Source organism: Pristis pectinata, chromosome 22 (genome assembly GCF_009764475.1).
Source record: "Pristis pectinata isolate sPriPec2 chromosome 22, sPriPec2.1.pri, whole genome shotgun sequence".
NCBI lineage: Eukaryota > Metazoa > Chordata > Chondrichthyes > Rhinopristiformes > Pristidae > Pristis > Pristis pectinata.
The window spans coordinates 15,836,492-15,857,211 of NC_067426.1; the positions used below are offsets into that span (position 1 = coordinate 15,836,492).

A 20,720-nucleotide genomic window follows, 5' to 3' on the forward strand; every position below is an offset into this window, starting at 1 on the left:
CAGTTTTCTTCAATAGGATCTGGTTCCTACTTTTTTTTCTTATGCATAAATTCATCCACCATGAAATGGTGCAATCCTTCAAGGACTGATGATAGTCAAAGGGGAAGGGCAGGCTATTTAATGGCATCTTCCATGTAGTTAAATTTCAGAAAATCAGTAAGGTCCATTGGTTCTCTTTCTTGAGGTAGGTAGTTATTGACTGTTCATTGTAATTAACTTCCAGCAATTAGTATACAACTGATTCAGACACGGGCTGAGGAAAACTCCCGCAGTACAAAATTTTGGAATCAAAGGTCCCAAGTTACCATCTTTTTATACTGGCTATCTCCCATCTTTCATTCAGTCCAGATGAAGGGTCTCAACCCGAAATGTTGACTGTCCATTTCCTGCTATAGATGCTGCCTTTCTCACTGAGTTCCTCCAGTGCTTTGTGTGTTGCTCCAGATTCCAGCATCTGCAGTCTCTTGTGTCTCCCAAGTTACCTGTTTGTTCCAAGTAAAAACCAATTTCATCAGGAGTAAAGCTGATATTGTATGAATGCCAGCAGTGTGGGCCATAAAACAGGTGCTCAGGTGAAAGAGGCCTTGTTATTCAATGAGCTTCCGTTGTTTAAGTAATTAGTGATGTTACTGACAGAGGAGATAAGGCATTAATGCAAACCTATCTCCACACGACCATACCTTGAAACTCTTTCTTTAGTAACAGAAACTGAACTAAAAGCTTGAGCATAATGAAAGTTTAATTGCTTCTGGCAGTATAGGAACAAAGTAACTCATGGAGTTATTTAAAGCCATGAGTTTGATTCTCTGAATCTGTAAGACTATCTGTGGACTATTGCCAGCTGAACACGTCACAACCAGCTTGCTTACCAATTTACAGTCTTTGCTTTCAGCTGAACATTGCTGGGCAATAAAGTAAATCCGACACCTGCAAGAGGCACTCACAGCAAATAACTGAGCAGAAATCAGGATCCATTAATGACTGGAGTTTTACCTAATTAGGAGAAAAGGGTGAAGCTAACCACAAAGTTGTGATGTACAGTTGCACACAAGCAACTGCAAATGATATTGACGCATATTATGCAAATAAATATGATTTGTTCACCATACACACTGTGATGTGTGTCTCTGAAAGAGAAGCTTCATTAAAGTACGATTACACATATGGCGCTGCTGATTAGAATATAGAGGCTCAAAGTTGGTTTAAAAATAAATGTGGGCCACAGTTTCAAAGAGGGAAAAGACTGCAGGCTTCTGTTCCCATAAATCTCAGCCTGGTTTGTTTGAATTGCCTCAATTCGACATCTGACAGGGCCCAGAATTTCCTCCTATTGGTGATGCCAATATTGCCTCTTTAAAAAAAAATGATTTGCAGAGATACACACAGATTTTCTGGGTGAGCTGGTTTACAATCCCTTTGATGCATTATTGCTGTAAAACAAGAAGCTGAATTACCAGCCTTTGAAATGACAGCTGAGCATGCAACCTTCAGCACTGAACTCAGAGAGGTATAGTGTTAGCCACTCTTACATTCTCACAATGCTAACTACACTTCATGTCTTCTGATAATTGAATTATAGTACTGCAAATGTTGACACCATCCAGATTTATGGGCCATAGGAGAAGAATAACGATTTCTCTGACTGAGGCATTCACAATCTCCTTAAGGAAACTGAAGGCAACCCCCTCCTTTCTTAGTGTTACAATGTGGTCCCAGGAAACAGGCAGCAGTAATACCAACTGCCAGCTCCTTTACTGTTATGCACACTCTCTGTTCCTCCTTTCCCACACTGAGCAGCAGCACTTTCTTCATCCTTTGACAGTATCGGTTGCGATTAACATCCACACCTCCCTCTCACAGCCAGCACCACCACCACTTGTATCATTCAGTCTCTCTTAGCCTCTATCCCACCAGAGAGATTTCCTCTGTTCTCTTCACCTCTCTCCCTTCTCTGCAACTTAAAACATGTTTGATTCCTGATTTTTTCTCAGTTCCAATGAAGGTCAACCTGCAATGTTAACTCTGTTTTTTCTCTCTCCACAGATGCAGTTTGACCTGCTCAATATTTCCAGCATTTTCTGTTTTCATGTCAGATTTCCTGCAGTTATTTGTTTTTTGGTCCCTGCAGGAACAGTCTGTTCAGGCCACCCTTTCACAGGGTAGCCTTCACTTCCACCTATCATCTCTGAAAACCTCAAATACAAACTCAGTCAAGTGCCTGCACTGCTCTCAGCTTTAAAGGCTGGGTCAGCCTCTATCTCAGAAACCTTGCCTCAGGAACCTTGTAACCCTCTGCTTATACATGCACAGTTTGCTGTTCACCGCTGCATCGAAGAACTCAAAAAGTTCTCCACCAGCAAAGCAGCAAACCTCCAATTTTGCAAATTTACATTTACACATGGAAAGAGCATTTGACTGTACGTAAGTGCACTGAAAAGTGCAGATGTTACAGATACTAGCTGAGCAATTTCCTGCCACACGTGTCCTATGCACAACGAGGCTCCTGAAACGTCAACCATCCATTTCTCTCCATAGATGCTGCCTGACCCGCTGAGTTCCTCCCGCATTTTGTGTGTTGCACAAGGAAGCTCTGCCCTGATACACAGGTTTTCAGAGCCCATTGCAAGTTTCTTTGTCTCCATAGAGGACTTTGCCACACCCTTCCAACATTGTGACAGCTACTCATTCCTTGTTTATATTGTGGTATGGGCCTGTATGGGGTACTTCCTGAGATCAGAGCTCTGAGAAAAGGTGCTACCAATAAAGGGAATTTAACCCCAAATCTCACTGTTCCTGAAACAGATTTGCTTTGCAAAACAACTAATGTTGTTTTGAAACTGGGAGCAATAAATTTTGCAATATGTTTTGAGCTTTCTAAAGTAGCATTAGGGACAGTTCCGGTGCTGATTTCAATGAGTTCCACTGCTGATTTTCAAATGAATTTCGTGGTCAGTCCAGCAATGCTGCACTTCTCATTGGTCCTTGTCATTTCAGACAACCTGTCTGTCTCTTCTGAAAATGATGCAATAAATGAGATGCCAGGTGCTTGGAGACCAGGGTATTCAAGATTTGGATTGAATCGTGATTTGAGTTATGATTTGGCTGTCAATGATGAGTCAGGCTCAGTGCATTTCCTCAGCAAGAGAAGCTGTTGCTGTTTTATTTCACAGAGCCATTTTTTCTGACGATGCCTGGCTATCTTTGACAACTCTACCACTGAACTTTTCAGTCTCATTTATGTGGTACAAGTCATAAGTTTTTGTAAAATTCCTCTTTGATTACATTTGGCTGGGTCATGGATAAAACTTCGCACATCTTTTCCCAGCAGTAGGAGCCTTATTTGCACAAGACTGTTATTTACTCATGTGGAAGATTTGTAAGCTGGCTGACTAGCTGTTGTTTGCTTGCAAACCCAACACCATTTTCACATGGCTCCTTTTTACTACAGCCACACCAGGGGAAGGTGTAGTCAGTTCCTTTTCAGTGAGTCGTCCTTCAGCTGGTTAACTTTCTCTCAGAGCCACTATCAGAAAACCGAATCTGGTCAGTTCTGAGGCAACTAGAACTGTTTTCTCTGGTCTACCTGCTGTTGTAATGTCCATTGGTTTATACATGTTACAAGCATCAATTGTAAACTTTGGGTTTTTTTTGCTTTTTCATTGATATAGCAGGGTCCTCACAAACTGCAGTATACTCAACCTTCTTCTAGCCCTTCACACTTCAGAGGTGAGCAGTTGTGAAATTGGTCAGTTCCTGAATAATGCAGCTCAGTCACTCAGGAGCTGACCAATTTCACAACTGCTTCAATACATTTCAACCTTTGCCTGGGGCTGCCTTCATTTCTCACAGTGCATCTAGTCCCTTGCTTTGTTACTCACCCATCACCACATGACTTGTGTGTGAGAAGTAGGGAGGACAAACAATATCCCCCTGCCAACTGCCTTCACAGAGAGCGGGAAGTCTGCTTGGCTGCTTCATTCACTACAAACAACTTTCCAGAGAGATCAAGGGAGTTTATGCGCCACTTTAAAGGTCTTTTTAGTCTCATGGGTGTCCACACACCCTTCTCATCCAGGCTAGTACAAAAGGATGGAAACGCCAACAATCTGACCATGCAACAGACAGTTCTGGTTGTGTACCAGAAAACAGACCAAGAAAGGCTTTTAATAATAGTGCATTGAATACAAGAGATAGCAATGAATTTTGACAAGGTTTATGTAATGTTATTTATGGAAGATTGCGCAGCTTGAGGTATTCCATATTGGAAAGGTGTGTGCTTTATCCATTCAACAAGTGGGAAATGGAGGGTCACAACAGGTGTCCCAAGGATTGCACTGGACACATTGAACCAAGACTCCATGCAGTAATCACTGTGATTTCATCCCTTCCTCTTCAAACACAGATGAAAACAAATGATAAAGAAAGAACATCAAATAAACCAAGTATGAGTGCATTTGATGGGATTTTACTGGTTATTCAAGGAACCTGCATTGGTTCTGAACTGTGTATATGGAAAGTCTGATATAAACAAACATTTGATCTAGTGAAGAGCTGCTAACAATATGTTATTGTGATCACTTCCTCAGAATAGATCATAAGGTACCAATGTTGGAAGGTGATCGGGGATTAAATGGTTTTATTCCAGTCCAGATGTGTAGCCTAGCGATTACAGCCGAATAACCTGGAAACTTGAGGAAAGTGCAAAGTTCCAACAGTTCACAGTTCCCTCATTTCTAAACCAATATTTGAATAGAGTCTGCAATTGTAGGCTTCGTCTCCCCAGTCACCTCGGCTTGGAAGAAATATAACCCTGTGCTACCTATGATTCGACAAGCGATGGGGAGACAGTTTCAGGTCACACACGCGTCTCCATCGTACTGAAATTTTAATGCAAACTGCAGCATTCAAACAGTTCAGTCTGCCTTGAATCAGCGCTGCAAGCAAGAGGCAGCCTCAAGAGGATAACTGTCCTCATCTTCAGAGCTGCGTATGCAATGCCTAGGGTCCTGAACATTTAGTACTAGGTACAGCTCTAGACTTACCCCCTGCCCACATTAATGGGCGCCTGACAATATAGCTCAAGCTTTCTCTTAAGTAAAGATCACAGCACCAAAATAATGAATCAGGGAATTTGGAAAATTTACAAGAGCAAGGTGTTAAAAAGTTTCACAGCTGAAGAAGAAGAAGAAGAAATCAAGGAGCAGGTATGTGTTGTGACTTCTGTAAATTCTTCAAGATATTTGCAGCATTTCCCTTTAATTTTCAAGAATGTTCTGTGCCTTTTGTTCTTAATGTATTATGTTTACAACATCGCTTCCAGGTAGATTAAGGTTTTACCGAACCTAGGAAATGTTGGATCAATGATTAAAACTCTGCAAACTGTGAGCCAGTATAAACACTGAGCAGCATTTCTTAAGGTCATAACAGAGTCATGGTATTGTGCTAGCCTTTTCGATATCTAACTTGTCAATCGCCATCATATGTTTCAGAACAATGACACAGTGATGGACATGAGCACAGAGGAAGGTTCCAGTCCTGTCTCACTGTTGGCAAAAAAGGTACAAATGATTTACTTTTAATCCATGATATGATCTGAATTCATTTCATTGGGCTGGCAAACTCTGGGTATTGCAAGTTCACCAAACTGGAAAGTAAATCTAAGATGGATAGAGGAGATATAAAGATGGGAAATGAAGACGGTTCCTGAGAGTATCAATATCCGGTCACAAATACCAAATGGATCACACATTAGAGTTAGACTGGTCACGACTGGAGCACTGTTAGGTAGTTACAAATGTCATACACCTCCTTGGATTATAGAGGAGAATATCTAGCATTTCTGCTATTCATCCTTCTGCACTTACTCCAGCTCCCCTGGTTGGTTGAGCTGAGATTAATACTTTCTGCCCATAGATGCAAGTGGCCAAATTCACAGAGAAAGAGTAGATGCTAACATTAAGTTCCAAGGTTTGTGGGTCATCATAATCCCTGCCACTGCACTTAGAGCATAGCCCCAACTGAGGGTGGTCTCTCTGTGAGAAAGAGGAAAATGGTAAAGTCAGAGACAAAATATAATCAAATAGCAAAGTCCTGGCAATGAGTTAAAGGTCGCCTTTTAAGAGAGTAAGTTCCAAAGTATCAATTAAATCAACGTCTTCCAAAAATATCAATCAAACCCTGATTCAATTAATGCCAAAAACCATATTCAACTTCTTACTGTAACTTATCAAAGTGTCTTTGAGTGGATGTGCAAATGTGACTGCATTGAGTTCATTACTGTGAGAGATCTCGGTGTAAGCACTGTTGTGAGAGATTATCAGTGTGGGCAGAGGTATGAGGGGCCTCAGAATGGGCAAAGATGTGAGGGATGGCCAGTGTGAGCAGATGAGTGAGAGATCCCAGTGAGAGGAGTCAATGGTCTGTACACAGACCAGGAACTAGTAGCTCTTTCAAAATGCCGTAACTGATTGCTCTGCCTGACATATTCGTGTTTCAATAGAAGAAAGAAGATAGGCTCTGAATTATTCATTGGATATAATCCCTCACAATATCCATTAGATTTCACTGAAATATTTAACAGCACCCATCTCAATTTTAGGAAGTGGGTCTGAGGGGTTCAGAGTTCTATTTCAATATGACAAAAACAAGAACACAATCACAAGCTGCACCGCCCTCCAAATCTGGAGAGATCCAATTACATTTTGGCTATCTTATCTAGGAGATGCTGCCTTCTTTACAATATAAATATTAAATTCCAATCCCCTCCACCCAGAGGAAACAACTTTCCCTGAGCACAGTCATTCCCTTGGATACAGATACCCTGAGGCACCAACACTTCAGCAGGGGCACTGACTGTCACCAGGCATAGGCTCTCCATGAATACACGTTCCCATGGGCACTATCTCTTCCTGGGATGTGTACACCAATGGATACTGATTTTTTCCAGAATATGGCCTTCCACAGGCACCATTTCCTTCCTAGGATACAAGTGTCCAAGGGGCCCTACCTCTCTCTGTAGTATGGATCTCGATTGTTACCAGATCCCACAAGGGTCTGGGTATAGAGGCACCATCTCTGCCTGGGATATGGGTCCAAATGGACTCCATTTCTACCTGGGAAATAGGTATCCCTGGGCTCCAGCTCTCTCCAGGATATGGATATGCACTTTTTCTATCTCTCCCTGTGATAGGGACCCCATAGGCACCACCTGTCTGCGAGGGTATGAATGGGTTACACCTTTCTCCAATCTATACAACTTTTTGATGCATGGCATTGAATGAAACCAACTATCCAATTGTGGACCACAGGTTGGCCTGACACTGTATTCATCTTCTGTGTTGTCCTATCAAATATTTCAAGTGTGAGTATAGCACAGGTTAGAAGTAAATTAAATCTCTCTCTGCACTGCCTCATCAAGCCCACCCAGTTCCACACCCCACCATAGATGTAACCTCTTTTGTTTTCCAATTCTTCATCAAATTTCCTCACAGCAGGATTCCATTGTGATCCCATAACTATCTCTTTATTCCATTTTTGATCCAGTGCCTTTAAGATATTATTAAAGGAATGTCAACCAAATGCCTTATTGAGTGATGCCGTTTGGTGCCCATGCTCCCCATTTACTCAGTGATGGATGGAACAGTGCTCTCACTGGACCAGTTTCACATTGTGCCTTACAGCCAGGTGACAGACAGGTCTTTCACTATGTTCAGGCCAACATAGAGCCCTCGAAATGAAAGACTGATCCATATTATGACCTCATCCCTCTTTTCCCAGGTTATTAGACACCCTTGTTCTCACCCTTGCAATCACATTTTGGTCTAGAGCAGTGAAAACATTAACGGTGACTAGACCAACTTCGCACCTAATGTCCAACATCAGTAGGTGGAAGCAATTATGATCAATCTGTGGGAGAAGTGACTAACGCTGCGTATTCTTTGTGACCTGTCTGGAGCCTTTGCCATAGTCCACCTCTAGCATCTCTCCTTTATTGTTCAACATAGGACCACCATCCATTCTATTGCCTTCTCTCTAGGTGTAGCCACTCCCTGAGTGCTTCCCTTCCTGGTCCCAGACCACTACCACTGTAGACTCCAAGAATCCATCCTTTTGATCATCTGTATGCTGCCCTGTGGCAAGTTATAAGAAAACACATCAGGTTCCACATGTATGCTGACAACAGCACACTCTACCTGATGCAGCTCCTCCACAGTCTCTGTGTTGTCAGACTGATTGCAAATACTTTGTCCTGGATGAGACAATGGGAACACTGAAATCATCTCTTTTGGATGCAAAATTCCTTTCTCTAGTAACTCATTTCATCTTCCTTTGTGGGCAGTGTTCCAAGCTAAACTAGAAATATCAGTGTCCAATATGATGCCTCTCTGAACTGCCATCTGCACACTTTCTCTGATAGCAAGATTGCCAGTTGCACATCCAGAACATCACTTGTCTTCACTGATGTCTCAATTGAAAGTGATGCAGTGTGGATCAGGCCAGTTAATTATTTGTCTTTGTGCTACCAGGCAGGCTGGAAAAGACCCAGTGACGGAATTTGTCTGTTTCCAGGTACAAGGGGCCAGTGCAAAGGGTTGGAAATGTATGTCCTCACTCTTCAACAAGGATGATGAACACAAGTTACTCCCAGCCGAGAACACCACCCCAGTTGAACAGTGAGTACATTCCTCCTTCATGTCAACACAGAGCACAAGTTAATTCAGTTTCCTACATAACATACTAGTGAAATAAAGGCCTGCAGTTCACTGAAGCCCACACTTCCAACAATTTTATTCTAGAACATAGAACACTACAGCACAGTACAGGCACTCCGGACCACAATGTTGTGCCAACATTTTATCCTGCTCTAAGATCTATCTAACCCTTCCCTCTCATTGATTCTGTTCCCCCATTTTCCTCCTGCTTCTCTCTCTTCCACCAATGCTCCCATAAAGGTCTATACCTCAGACCTATTTCTGAAGCCCTTTCAGAAATACGTAAATATGTGTGAATGTGAAGCATCTTATTGTCCTTCCAAATGGTTTCCACATACAGGTGACCCCTGTGTTACAGGGAGCTGCGTTCCTAGAAAATGATCCATATTACGGTTTTCCGTAACATGAAGTCATGTCTTCTGCACATGATTAAAAATAAATTAATTTTATGTTTTTATTTACTTTTATTTCACATAAATTCTGTAAGAGAAAGTTTTATTCTGTATCTCAAAATTTTGGGTTTGTTTTGTGAATTCTGTAAGGGTGAATTACTACTACCTGAACAGCTGTAACGAAGAGGACTCTCTGTATCAGACCACATTACTCATTCAAAATCCAGGTGTGGGTATGAAGAGCTGAATTCCCACCTCCTGTGCATTAATATTCTGTGATTCCATGAACATATGAAAACCAAAATTACACCAACTTCCCTACCCAGCCGAGGCAGAGGAGCAATGCTGAGGGACAAACCCTGTCTCCCAATCTCACCAGCTTTCCTATGGCTGCTCCAAGCAGCAGTGACAAGGATGAAGGAATAAGTCCTTCTTTCAATCTTTTAGCAGAGTGACAGGGAAAGAGTAGATTGTGTTTTATTTAAATTATTGTAAAACTCAAGAAATGAAGAAGTGCATGCTGTTGATGGATTGGTGATGTCAAATTTGGTCAGGAGCTTCTGTACAAAGGTAACTTGTGGCATTTCATCATAATATCATACAGCGCCTTAGAGGCTGACTCTGTTGCCATGCCTGTAGGGCTCTTTGAAAGAGCTTTCCAAACAGCCCATTTCCCCCTTTTTCCATGTAATCCCATGATTTTCGTTTTCTTCCAAACATTCCAGATCACAATAACTCACTTAAAGAAAGAAAATTATCTCACTTCTCCTGATTTAAATATGTACCCTCTGGTTACTAACTCTACTGTCAATAGAAGGTTTCACTTTATTTACTCTATCATAATTAATAAAGGTGTTTGGATTACAAGAACCCAAGGATTAAGTTTACCCTGTTTACATTATCAGCCCCCATCAATGACCTCTCTTCTTATCAAAAATTTACAATTTAAAACAGAATTTACTTAAATGTTACACATAATGTGAATCAACCCAAGTCTGTCATTTAACATAAGTGGTGCTGTTGCATTACAAGTTGTGTAAAAACCTGGTTCACAGTGAAATCAAAGTCACCCCCGTTTCATCAAGTATTGTTCCTTTGCAGTGTAGCCACAGCCAATCAAGAAGCACTGAGAAAGTTGGATAAAGTAAGCCACCAGGAAAGTAATAGGTTCCATCCAGGGTTAGCACCAACAGCTGCTCTGAGATAGAACAGTAAAAAGCATTAGCAGGAATGGCTTCTGACCATCGTTCAGTGACTCCAGCTGAGATGAACTTGTATGAATCTCTAGTTGAAGTCAGAACTGCAGCAAATGTGATATCCCTGGAATGGGAATGTCCTTTCAACACCGGTGAAAAATGGCTGCTTGCCTGGGCCAGGCTGGTCTGTGCTGGTCCTTAGCAGGACTCGTCTAGACCAACGGTTACATCAGAACTCATTTTAAAAGTTATACATAATTTAAATCACTGCGCTAATAACTTTCTGAAAATAGCCATATGTGCAAAAATCTGTGATGGAAATTGGATATTAATGAAATTTTAAGATTTGGGTAATTTAAAATGTGTCAAAGTAAAACTGATCTGATCTAGTAATCAAGAGAGGAATTTGAGCAATTTTTCACATCCCTCCAAAGCAATGCTATTTTCCTTCTGTTGCTAACTCTGGTCAGACGTATTCCCAGAGGTTCTTCACACGAACTTCCACCTCTTCAGCCTTTTCCCACCTTGCAGGAACAGGTTATTTCAGATGTAATACTGTGCAACGAGAAAGAGCTTTATTAATAATCTTGTTGTAAAGGGACCCCTTGGAAACAGTGATCATGACACAATAGAATTTTGCATTGTTCAGAAGTGAGGTGGTTTAATCCGAAACCAGAGTTTTGCATGTAAACAATGGAATGTACGAAGGTGTGAAGGATGGGTTATCTGTGGTAGATTAGGAACCTACGTGAAAAGCTATCAAGGGCATGGGCAATGGATGGCATTTAAAGAAATAATACATGATTTGCAACAAATAACATTCCTTTGAGCAGAAAATCATAATAGGAAAAGTGGTCCAAATGAAGATTACGTAAGAAATTAATGATAATATTAAATCTGAGGAAAAGGCTTCTAAAATTGCCAGAAAAAGTAGTAAGCCTAAGGATGTCTTCATGGAAGGAAGAAAGAAAACCTCCCAGAAAAAGTGGAGGACCAAGGGTCCAGTGCAATTGTGGAAATAAAATAATTTAATTTTGGTTAAAAAAAATAGAGAAGTTAATGAACTTGGAAACTGATAAATGCCATAGAGATGGTGGTTATCATTTTTCAAACTTTTGGATTCTGGGTTGGTTCCTGCAGAGTGATGGGTAGAAAATGTGATCCCACTATCTAAGAAAGGAGGGAGACTGCACACAAGGAACGATAGACCTGTTGGCCTTGCATTGCTAGTGGGGAAAATGCAGGAACCTGTAACAAAGGAAGTGATATCAAGACAGTTAGAAAGTAATATGATTGAGCATAGTCAACATAAAGTTATAAAAGGGAAATCATTCTTGACAATCTCTTGGAGTTCTTTGAGGATGTATCTGGTAGAGTAGATGAGGGGGAAAATCAGTAGATATGACGTATTTGCATTTCAGAAGGATTTCCATCAGGTCCAACACAGGTTGCTGAACAAAGTTACAGCATGTGGAATTGAGAGTAATATACTGGAGTGGAGACGAATGGGTTACCACAAGGATCCATGATTTGGCTGAGGGGACCAAATCATTTCCAAGTCTACTGATGACAGAAAATAGAGTGCAAATCTGATTCATGATGGGGATGCAAAAACTCTTCAAGAGAACATAGACAAGCTATGTAAGTGGAAACAAAAGAGCAGATGGAGTTCAATGTGACTAAAGTGTGAGTGGCTAAAGTGTGAGGTTATCCACTCTAGTAGAAACGCTGAGCAATTGGCAAATGTTGATGTGCAAAGGGATCTGGGGCATAAGTAATTGATAGCTGACATGCAGGTGTAGCTGTTAGTCAGGAAGGCAAATGTCCTATACTGTATTGCAAAAAGATTTGAGCATGAGAGTGTAACTATATAGTGAGACCATGCCTGGAAGTGCACGCTTTCCATTTCTTTACCTAATAAAGGATATATTGTTTTAAAGTAAATACAGAAATATTCACCAGATTGGTTCCTGGGATGTCTACGAGTAGAGATTGAATAGGCTCAGCTAGACCTCTTTCTCCAGGGTTTAGCTGAACAAGAGGTGACTTCAATGAGACATTTAATATTCTTAGAGGCTCAACAGGGTAGATGCAAAGAAGGTGTTTTCTTGGATATGGAGTTTAGAGTTAGGGGTCACAGACTCAAAACAAGGGCTGGGCCATTCAGGACTGCAATAGGAGAACTTGTTTCTCTCACGTGGTGGTGAATTTTTGGAATTCTCTATCCTAGAGGGCTGTGAAGACTCAATCATGGATTTAATTCAAAACAAAGATTGACAGATTTCCCTATATTAAAGGAAACATATGAATTAAGCAGAACTAGATCTGCTCAGCCCTTTAAGCCTGCTTGGTCCATTCAGCAAGGTCATGGCTGATCTGCTTGCGGTGACATTCCCACTTGCCCTGGGTAACCTTACAACCCTTTGCTTATCAAGAAGCCACCTCCCCCTACCTTAGACTCTGCTTCCACCACTCTCTGAGGGCAAGAGTCCCAAAGACGTACAACCTTCTGAAAGAACAAAAAAATTGCCTCAGTTCTGACTTAAATGGACAATGACTCAGTTTTAAACAGTGACCACTGGTTCCAGATTCTCCCACAGGAGGAAACATCCTCTCACACCTACCCTGTCCATTATCAAGGGATATGGGGATAAGGTGAAAAACATGATGAAGCTGGAGGAACTCAGCAGGCCAGGCAGCATCCATGGAGAAAAGCAGGCGGTCAACGTTTTGGGTCAGGACCCTTCTTCAGGACTCATGGGGATGAGGTAGGGATTGAGGTAGATCAGCTATGAAGCTGTTTAATAGGGGAGCAGTTTCCAGATTCCCAATGATCTTCTTTCCTATTATGTTCTTACATTCTCACGTTTTTATAAGCAGCTACCAAACCAGTGTAAATTAAACAAAAATAATCTACAATTACTTTTAACAGCATTACATCTTTTTGCTGGTGGCAGAGTTCAGGAGACAAGCATTTGACTGCAGGAGGCTGTAGATCTGATGTCTCTGTACCTTCCTCCCTCCTCTGCAGTGTCCTTTCAGAACCGGCACCAAAAGAGCCCAGACCCGAGAGGAAACTGACCGGGTTCTGGGATGTCTTCGCCACCCGGTGGAACCAGGTGTCCGAGGGCAGCGATGGCACAGACGCGAGCTCTGGAGAGGGGGAGGCTGCAAGTGCCACACACAGCGAGGGCGGCGGCATGGACAACTCATGCAGTTCTGGCCAGTACACCAACCTGGAGGAGCCCAGCGACCCTGGCTTCAAGTGGAGCTTTGTAACCAGCAAGCTGGCGGAACTGAAAAATAAAAGTATGCAAAAAAGCAATTAGACACACAGACAGGTTTCAACAGCTCTTGCAGACAGACACCAACTGAGGGATAAGTAGCAAGAACAACATTAACGAGCCAAAGTTTCATTAGATAAAGAAGGTGGTTTAAGATAACGGGGCTGTGTGAATAAAACTCGGGAGGTGCTGTTTGAGATGCTAGTAGATTAAACTTGAACTTGTTTGTTCCTATCCTTTCTCCACTCTTCAGAGTGAGGGGAACCATCACTGGGTGCGACATAGCAAAGTTACACATATATTATGAGATCCCAGGCTGCCGTTTTTAACATTATATATAACATTATTTGAACAGGTTTCAGCAATGGAAATACACACCCGTCCCCACTTCATCCATCACAAGCCCAACAGGTATGAGGTTCCTAAACCATTTCTATTTAGGCTCCACCTACCCAGAGTTTCAAAATTCAGCTTCTAAACTTTACTGCAACATCTGAAGAGAGGCCCCACGCGTACCTTTCTAATATTATAATAAATCTGCCAGTTTTAGCAAGGAAGTCAAATGTTTGTCAGGACTCAACCAACGAATAGACAGGAGATTTAAAAACTAATTCCATTGTGAGTGAGAACCAGTATTTATTCCCATTATTTTATGCAGGTTTAAATGTGTACTGGATGGGAGGTTTGGGGATGGGGGGTTGGGGTATTGTCAATGATAAAAGCCTAGTTCAAGGAAGGATTATTAAAAAATAATCTGCAGCAAGTGACAAGAGGTCACAGGTCAGACTGGGTGATCAACAGCTTGGTTTAAGGAGCTGGACGGATATGAGAGACATCGGGGTGAATTCCAGAGTTCCCATTTTGGACAGCTGAAGATGGCCACAAATGGTGGACAGATTAAAATTAGGTGAGAGGCTAAAAGTGGAAGAATGTAAAGATCTCAAAGAGTTGTGGGACTGGAGGAGGTGACAAAACTAGGACAGGGTCACTGTGGTCCCAGGTTGGGGGCTGGACTGGTCTCCAGGACACTGGACAGTGGGATTAGGTTATGGATTAGGATGCTCTTGACGCAGGTTTGTTGTGGTATGGCTGAGGGTGGTCAGGGGGCTAGGGTGAGGGACCTGGGTGGTCTCAAAGTAGCAAGCAATGGGGCTGAAGAAACCAGATGTAGCGATGTACCTAATAATGGCCATTTAACCCTTTATGCTCTGTGTACTGGTATGATTCTGTGCATTCATTAACAAATCCAAATGAGAGATAAAATATTTACTAATTTCAGCACTCTGCCTGTGTTACTCCAATGCTAACAGTGAATCAATTTTAACCCTTTGATATCTAATACAATGAAATATGTGGGACAGACCCATCTTAGGAATCAGTATGAGTAGTGACAAAGCAAGCTGCAATATCGACCCAGCAAGTACAGACAGGGAGAACACCTCCTGTCTCCAACAAACATTGGGGAGGGGGGGATGGAAGCAGAATATCGAAAGAATCAAGGGATATGGAGTCAGTGCAAGACAGAGGCACTGAGTTAAAAGATCAGCCATGACCTAATTCAGTGTCAAAGCAGGCATCTGAGGCTGAATGGTCCAGCCCTGTTGCTATGACTAATGTTCCAGAAGGCACTTATTGTTGGGGTAACCTCACCATGATTCAATGTCTTTAAGTGCTTCTATTCCAGCTCTCGTTCATAGCAGAAGAGGCCATTCCATAAACTGCCAACCTGAGATTGGAGCCAGATACATGGGAACCCGTGAGGAACACTGTCTCAGCCTCTGTCCCATATGGACATGGTCTAGGTCTCACCGGTGCACACCCCTTGCATCAGCCATGGGATAGCAGATTCTCCCAAAATCTTGACATAGCTCCTGCATTATTCCTCACTGAAATAATTCTGTTTCTTGTTAACAAGTAAATAATGAGTGTTTTCCAGCAATGGATCAGGGGCCTGATTGGTGTCTGGTCCTGGGATGGAGATTGGAGTCTGGGCATGGGATGGAGATTGGAGTCTGGTCCTGGGATGGAGATCGGAGTCTGGGCATGGGGTGGAGATCGGAGTCTGGGCATGGGGTGGAGATCGGAGTCTGGGCATGGGATGAAACACTTACTTGCTTTCTGTGGTGTACCTGCTGCATTAATTGTGATTTATACTTTTTATATATTCCCCGTTTGGATTGCAGAACCTTGCACCCGGCTGGGTTTACTGCTTTGTATATTTTGCATGATTTCTTTATTTTGTCAAAGTGGCCACTTGCTGTGTAATGAAAGTAAATTTGCATAAATTATATGTCACCTACTTCTGAGTTCCTCGCTGTGCCAGCCAAGCTTCTGCCCGTCGGCTGTGTTTAATGTACTAATGTCATAAAGTAACACCTTTTCATGCTTCTTACTGTATGTCTGTGATTCTGTTGGTTCCCAGTGTGACAGTGTTCTGACATTACTCATCAGCTTTCCCCCAGCTCCCTCCCCACAGAGGATCACTAAGATCGTATAATATTGGTCTCCAGCTCAGCACATTTCTAACACAGTTAGACACAAGAGACTGCAGATGCTGGAGTTTGATAGGAGAGGAAGGTGGAACATGGAATCAAGTGAGGGAGGTGGGGAGGGCAGATGGGAACAGTGGGGAACATTTGTACCATAGTTAGACACATCCAGAATCTCTCCAGTCACATCATCTGAGATTCCCAATGCCAATTTGATTCAGGCTTTTGCTCCATAAACTTAACATCAATGACAGGCCTCTCAAAACATTTTTATCTAGGACCTGTAGTCATGTGTTCACAGCACAGCAATTCCATTCAGAACTAACACATAGGCTCCAAACAGGTCTAGAAAGAATCAGGATGAAAAATATCCACAGTTGGAGTCATACATAGCAGAAAAGAAATATGGCTGTGGTTGGTGCAAGCCATCCCAGCTCTGGTCATCACTGCAGGGATTTCTTGGGACAGCACCCCAGGGAAGTTGCATCAGACCACTGTGTAGAATTCAGGTCCCCATTCTATAAAATTAATATAGAAAACACTATAAAAAATTGAAAAAGTTTTACAAGGATGTTACCTTAACCGGCAGATTACAGGTATAGGAGAAGATTGGGCAAATTAGTACTTTATCTCTTTAGAAAGTGGAAGGCTCAGAGGAGACCTGATAGAAATCTTTAAAGTTACAAATAAATTCAATGTGGTGGATTTGGAAATAACATTTCCACTTCCAAAACCAGTAGCCATTAGTAGTCAGAATGTTCGCTGATGATTGGTTATTTCTATTCCGTTCCATTCAGTTTCTTGTCGAGGGATGAAGCAGTCCATGCCCACAACCAGACAGAGCTGCACAATATCCAGGCTTTTGACTGTGCTGTACAAGTGCCAGGCAATTACCGCCTCTATAACAAGTCAAGTCATACCCCCAGCAGCAAACAATCTGCTGGAGGAACTCAGCGGGTCGAGCAGCCCCTGTGGGAGGATAGGAATTGTCGACATTTTGGTTTGAAATCCTGCATCAGGACTCAAGACTCTTAGTATCTCGAGACTCTTCAGGACTCAAGACACTGAGTTCCGCTCGCAGATTGTTTGTTACTCCAGTTTCCAGCACCTCCAGTCTTACTACCACTTCTTTACATTCTCATATTTTCTCAGATTTCCTTACCATTGATCTCATTGAGTCAATGTCAGCTCTCAGATCATATTGATCCGATTCCCCCACTCGTTGCCATGTAACCTATTCTCTCTCACATCCCATCAACTTCCCACCACCTACACTAGGCGTTATTTACAGTGGCCAAATGACCGACCAAACTTCATGTCTTCGGGACATGGGAGGAAGCTGGAGCCCCCAGAGGAGACCCAAGCAATCACAGGGAGAACATGTAAACCCCACACAGTCTGCACCAGATGTTTGAACCCAGGTCTCTGGAGCTGTGAGCCAACAGCACTACCTGCTGCACCACTGGCATTGCTTACTTTGAGGCTGGATAATCAACATCTTAGGACATCACCTTTAGCCAGAAATATAACTTGGACCTGTCACTTAAATACTGTAGTCACAGGCACTGGTGGGAACTGTGTTTTCCATGGGGAGTGACTAAATTCTTGATTCCCCAAAATCTTTCCATCACTAAAAGGACGTAAGTTAGGTTTGATGGAATACCCCGCCTTCCTCTGGATGAATGCAGTTCAACCAACACCAAATGGAGACGACATCATCCAGGAAGAAAACACCAACTTATCAGCAGTTTAAGCAATCTCGCCCTTCACCAGAAATGTTTCTGCAGTGAGTGCCATCTACAAGAAGCTTTGCAGCAACTTGCCAAGGTTTCTTCAACAGCACCTCCAACACCCACAAGCTCTTTCACTTGGAGGGACAAGAACCCCCATCTCCAAGTTCCCCTCTAAGTTATACTCCATCGTGACTGAGAAATATGTCACAATTCCTTCATAGTGATGAGTTTACGTTGTAGAACTACAGTGCGAGTTGCTTCAGCACATTTATTGCAGCAGTTCAACTTGGCAGATGACCTTGAAAGCAATTAAGAACAGCCATTAAATGCTGGCTTTGCCCATTATGTCCACTATCCATGAATGAATTAAAAAGGAAACTTGGGTGGAGATAGTTTAGGAATAGCCTGGATGGTCTTTATACTCTGCACAAGAATCCTCTCATTCCATTGCCTTCAGAATAACTTTCTATTTCCTTTTCTCTCAGGTAGCCATTTAGTCTATTTTTGGAAATGCCTAAACTAGTTGCTATTTCCTGCGGCAAGTCCCAGACTCTCCCAGAGTAAAAAAATCTCATCTCCCGACTGGTTGAATGAGTTACCACCTTGTATTTATGGCTACTAGTTTTGGAAGTGGAAGCATTATTTCCAAATCCATTACATTGAGTTTATTTGTAATGTTAAAAACTTCTATCAAGTCTCCTCTGAGCCTTCCATTTCTAAAGAGATAAAGTACTAAGTTGTCCAATCTTCCCCTATACCTGTGATCTACCATTAAGGTAACATCTTTGTAAAACTTTTTTCAATATTTTCTAGAGTTTTCTACATTAATTTTATAGACTGGGGACCTGAATCCTGCACAAAGGTCTGATTGCAATTTGTCTGGGGTCCCTTGAAACAGCTGTTTCATATTACTGCTTTTCAATTTAATTTCTCCATAAGTAAATTCCCATGGTTTGTTGCTTTTCTGTCCTGTGGTTTTCCCTTTAATGATTTCATTCTCTGTATCTCAAGATCCATTTGTTTTTCCACTCCATTCAGGTTTTTTAATATAGGAGGTGTTAAGTAATGCGAAATAAGATATATTTACATTAAATTTATTTGCCACTTATCTGATTTCCAAGTTTTCTAAAGTCTTTTTGTGTTATTTTGCATTATTCCTCAATATTAGCCATGGTCAACAATCCACTCTGTTTTATCAAACTGGTCAACAAGCACTAGATTGCCAGTTGAATTCAAAAGATTCTGTTTAAGTTATATTGGCTATTGTAAGACCATATCTGGACAACCATCCTTGAGGATGGCTTCCTTGAGGACAATGTTAATGGAATTGGGAAGCTGGATTCCAACAGCTGTAATACTGAAGTCTAAATTAAAAAGATATTTAAAGCCATAGGTCTCCTTTACTTAAGGAATGGTGTTAATACATTAGAAGAATTTCAGAGAAGGTTTGGTAGGAATTGGAGGGTTACCCTATGGTCTTAGATCTATCCAAGAGGACTGTGAAGGCTCTGTCATTGAATATATTTAAGATGGAGATTGATAGACTTTTAGATACTCAGGGAATGAAGGGATATTGGCTTATACCAGAAAATGAGGCTGAAGTAAAAGATCAGTGGTCTTATCGAATGGTGGAGTAAGTGAGACGTTCTACATGGCCAGCTCCTTTTACCAGTTCTTATGTTCTTATTATCATGCTTATCCCTTTAATGAGAAAGTAGAAGTAGCACCTCTGGAACAATGGCCAGGAAATGCACATCTGGAATCAGAGGCAGGGGCAGGAGTGGGCTTCCTTGAGGGCAATGTTAATGAAATTGGGAAGCTGGATTCCAACAGTTGTAATACTTAAGTCTAAATTAAAAAGATATCTAAAGCCATAGAGTTATACAGCACGGAAACAGGCCCTTCGGCCCAACTGGTCCATGCTGACCGAGATGCCCATCCAAGCTAGTCCCATTTGCCAGCGTTTGGCCCATAACCTTCTAAATCTTTCCAATCCATGTACCTGTCCAACTGCCTCTTAAAAGTTGTTATTGTACCTGCCTCAGCCACTTCCTCTGGCAGCTCATTCTACATAGATACCACCCTTTGTGTAAAAAAAAGTTGCCCAAGTTCCTATTAAATCTCTCCCCTGTCACATTAAACCTCTGTCCTCCAGTTCTTGATTCCCTAACCCTGGGAAAAAGACTAAGGGCATTCACCCTTTCTATGCCCTTCATGATTTTATACACCTTTATAAGTTCACCTCTCATTCTCCTGTGCTCTAAGGAATAAAGTCCTAGCCTGTCCAACCTCCTCCTATAACTCAGTCCCTCAAGTCCTGGCAACATCTTTGTAAATCTTTTCTGTACTCTTTCCAGTTTAATAACATCTTTCCTATAGCAGGGCAACCAAAACTGAACACTGAACTCCAATTGAGGCCTCCCCAGTGTCCTGTACAACCACACCATGACCTCCCAACTTTTATACTCAATGCCCTGACTTATGAAGGCCAGTGTGCTAAAAGCCTTCTTCACCACCCTGTGACTCCATTTTCAGTGAACTATGTACGTGTAGTCCAAGGTCCCTCTGTTCTACAACACTCCCCACGGCCCTGCCGTTCACTGTGAAAGTCCTACCTGGATTTGACTTTCCAAAATGCAAAAACCTCACACTTATCTGAATTAAACTCCATTTGCCATTCTTCAGCCCACTTGCCCAGCTGATCAAGATCCCCCTGTAATTTTTGATAACCTTCTTCATTGTCCACTATACCACTTACTTTAGTGTAATCTGCAAACTTACTAACCATACCCTGCACATTCTTATCCAAATTGTTGATATAGATGACAAACAACAATGGGCCCAGCACCGACCCCTGAGGCACACACTAGTTGGGACTCCAGTCTGAGAAACGACCTTCCACCGTCACCCTCTGC

At 42.1% G+C, this 20,720-nt stretch overlaps 1 protein-coding gene across 1 annotated transcript; it reads left to right on the plus strand.

Annotated features, from left to right (window-relative positions):
* The first annotated feature begins 5,117 nt into the window (after positions 1 to 5,117).
* Positions 5,118 to 13,628, plus strand: LOC127581895 (uncharacterized protein C1orf232). Its single transcript, XM_052036725.1, has 4 exons — positions 5,118 to 5,204; positions 5,490 to 5,558; positions 8,569 to 8,672; positions 13,331 to 13,628. The coding sequence occupies exons 1-4, from the start codon at positions 5,118 to 5,120 to the stop codon at positions 13,626 to 13,628; spliced, it is 558 nt and encodes a 185-aa protein (XP_051892685.1).
* Positions 13,629 to 20,720: the final 7,092 nt, after the last annotated feature.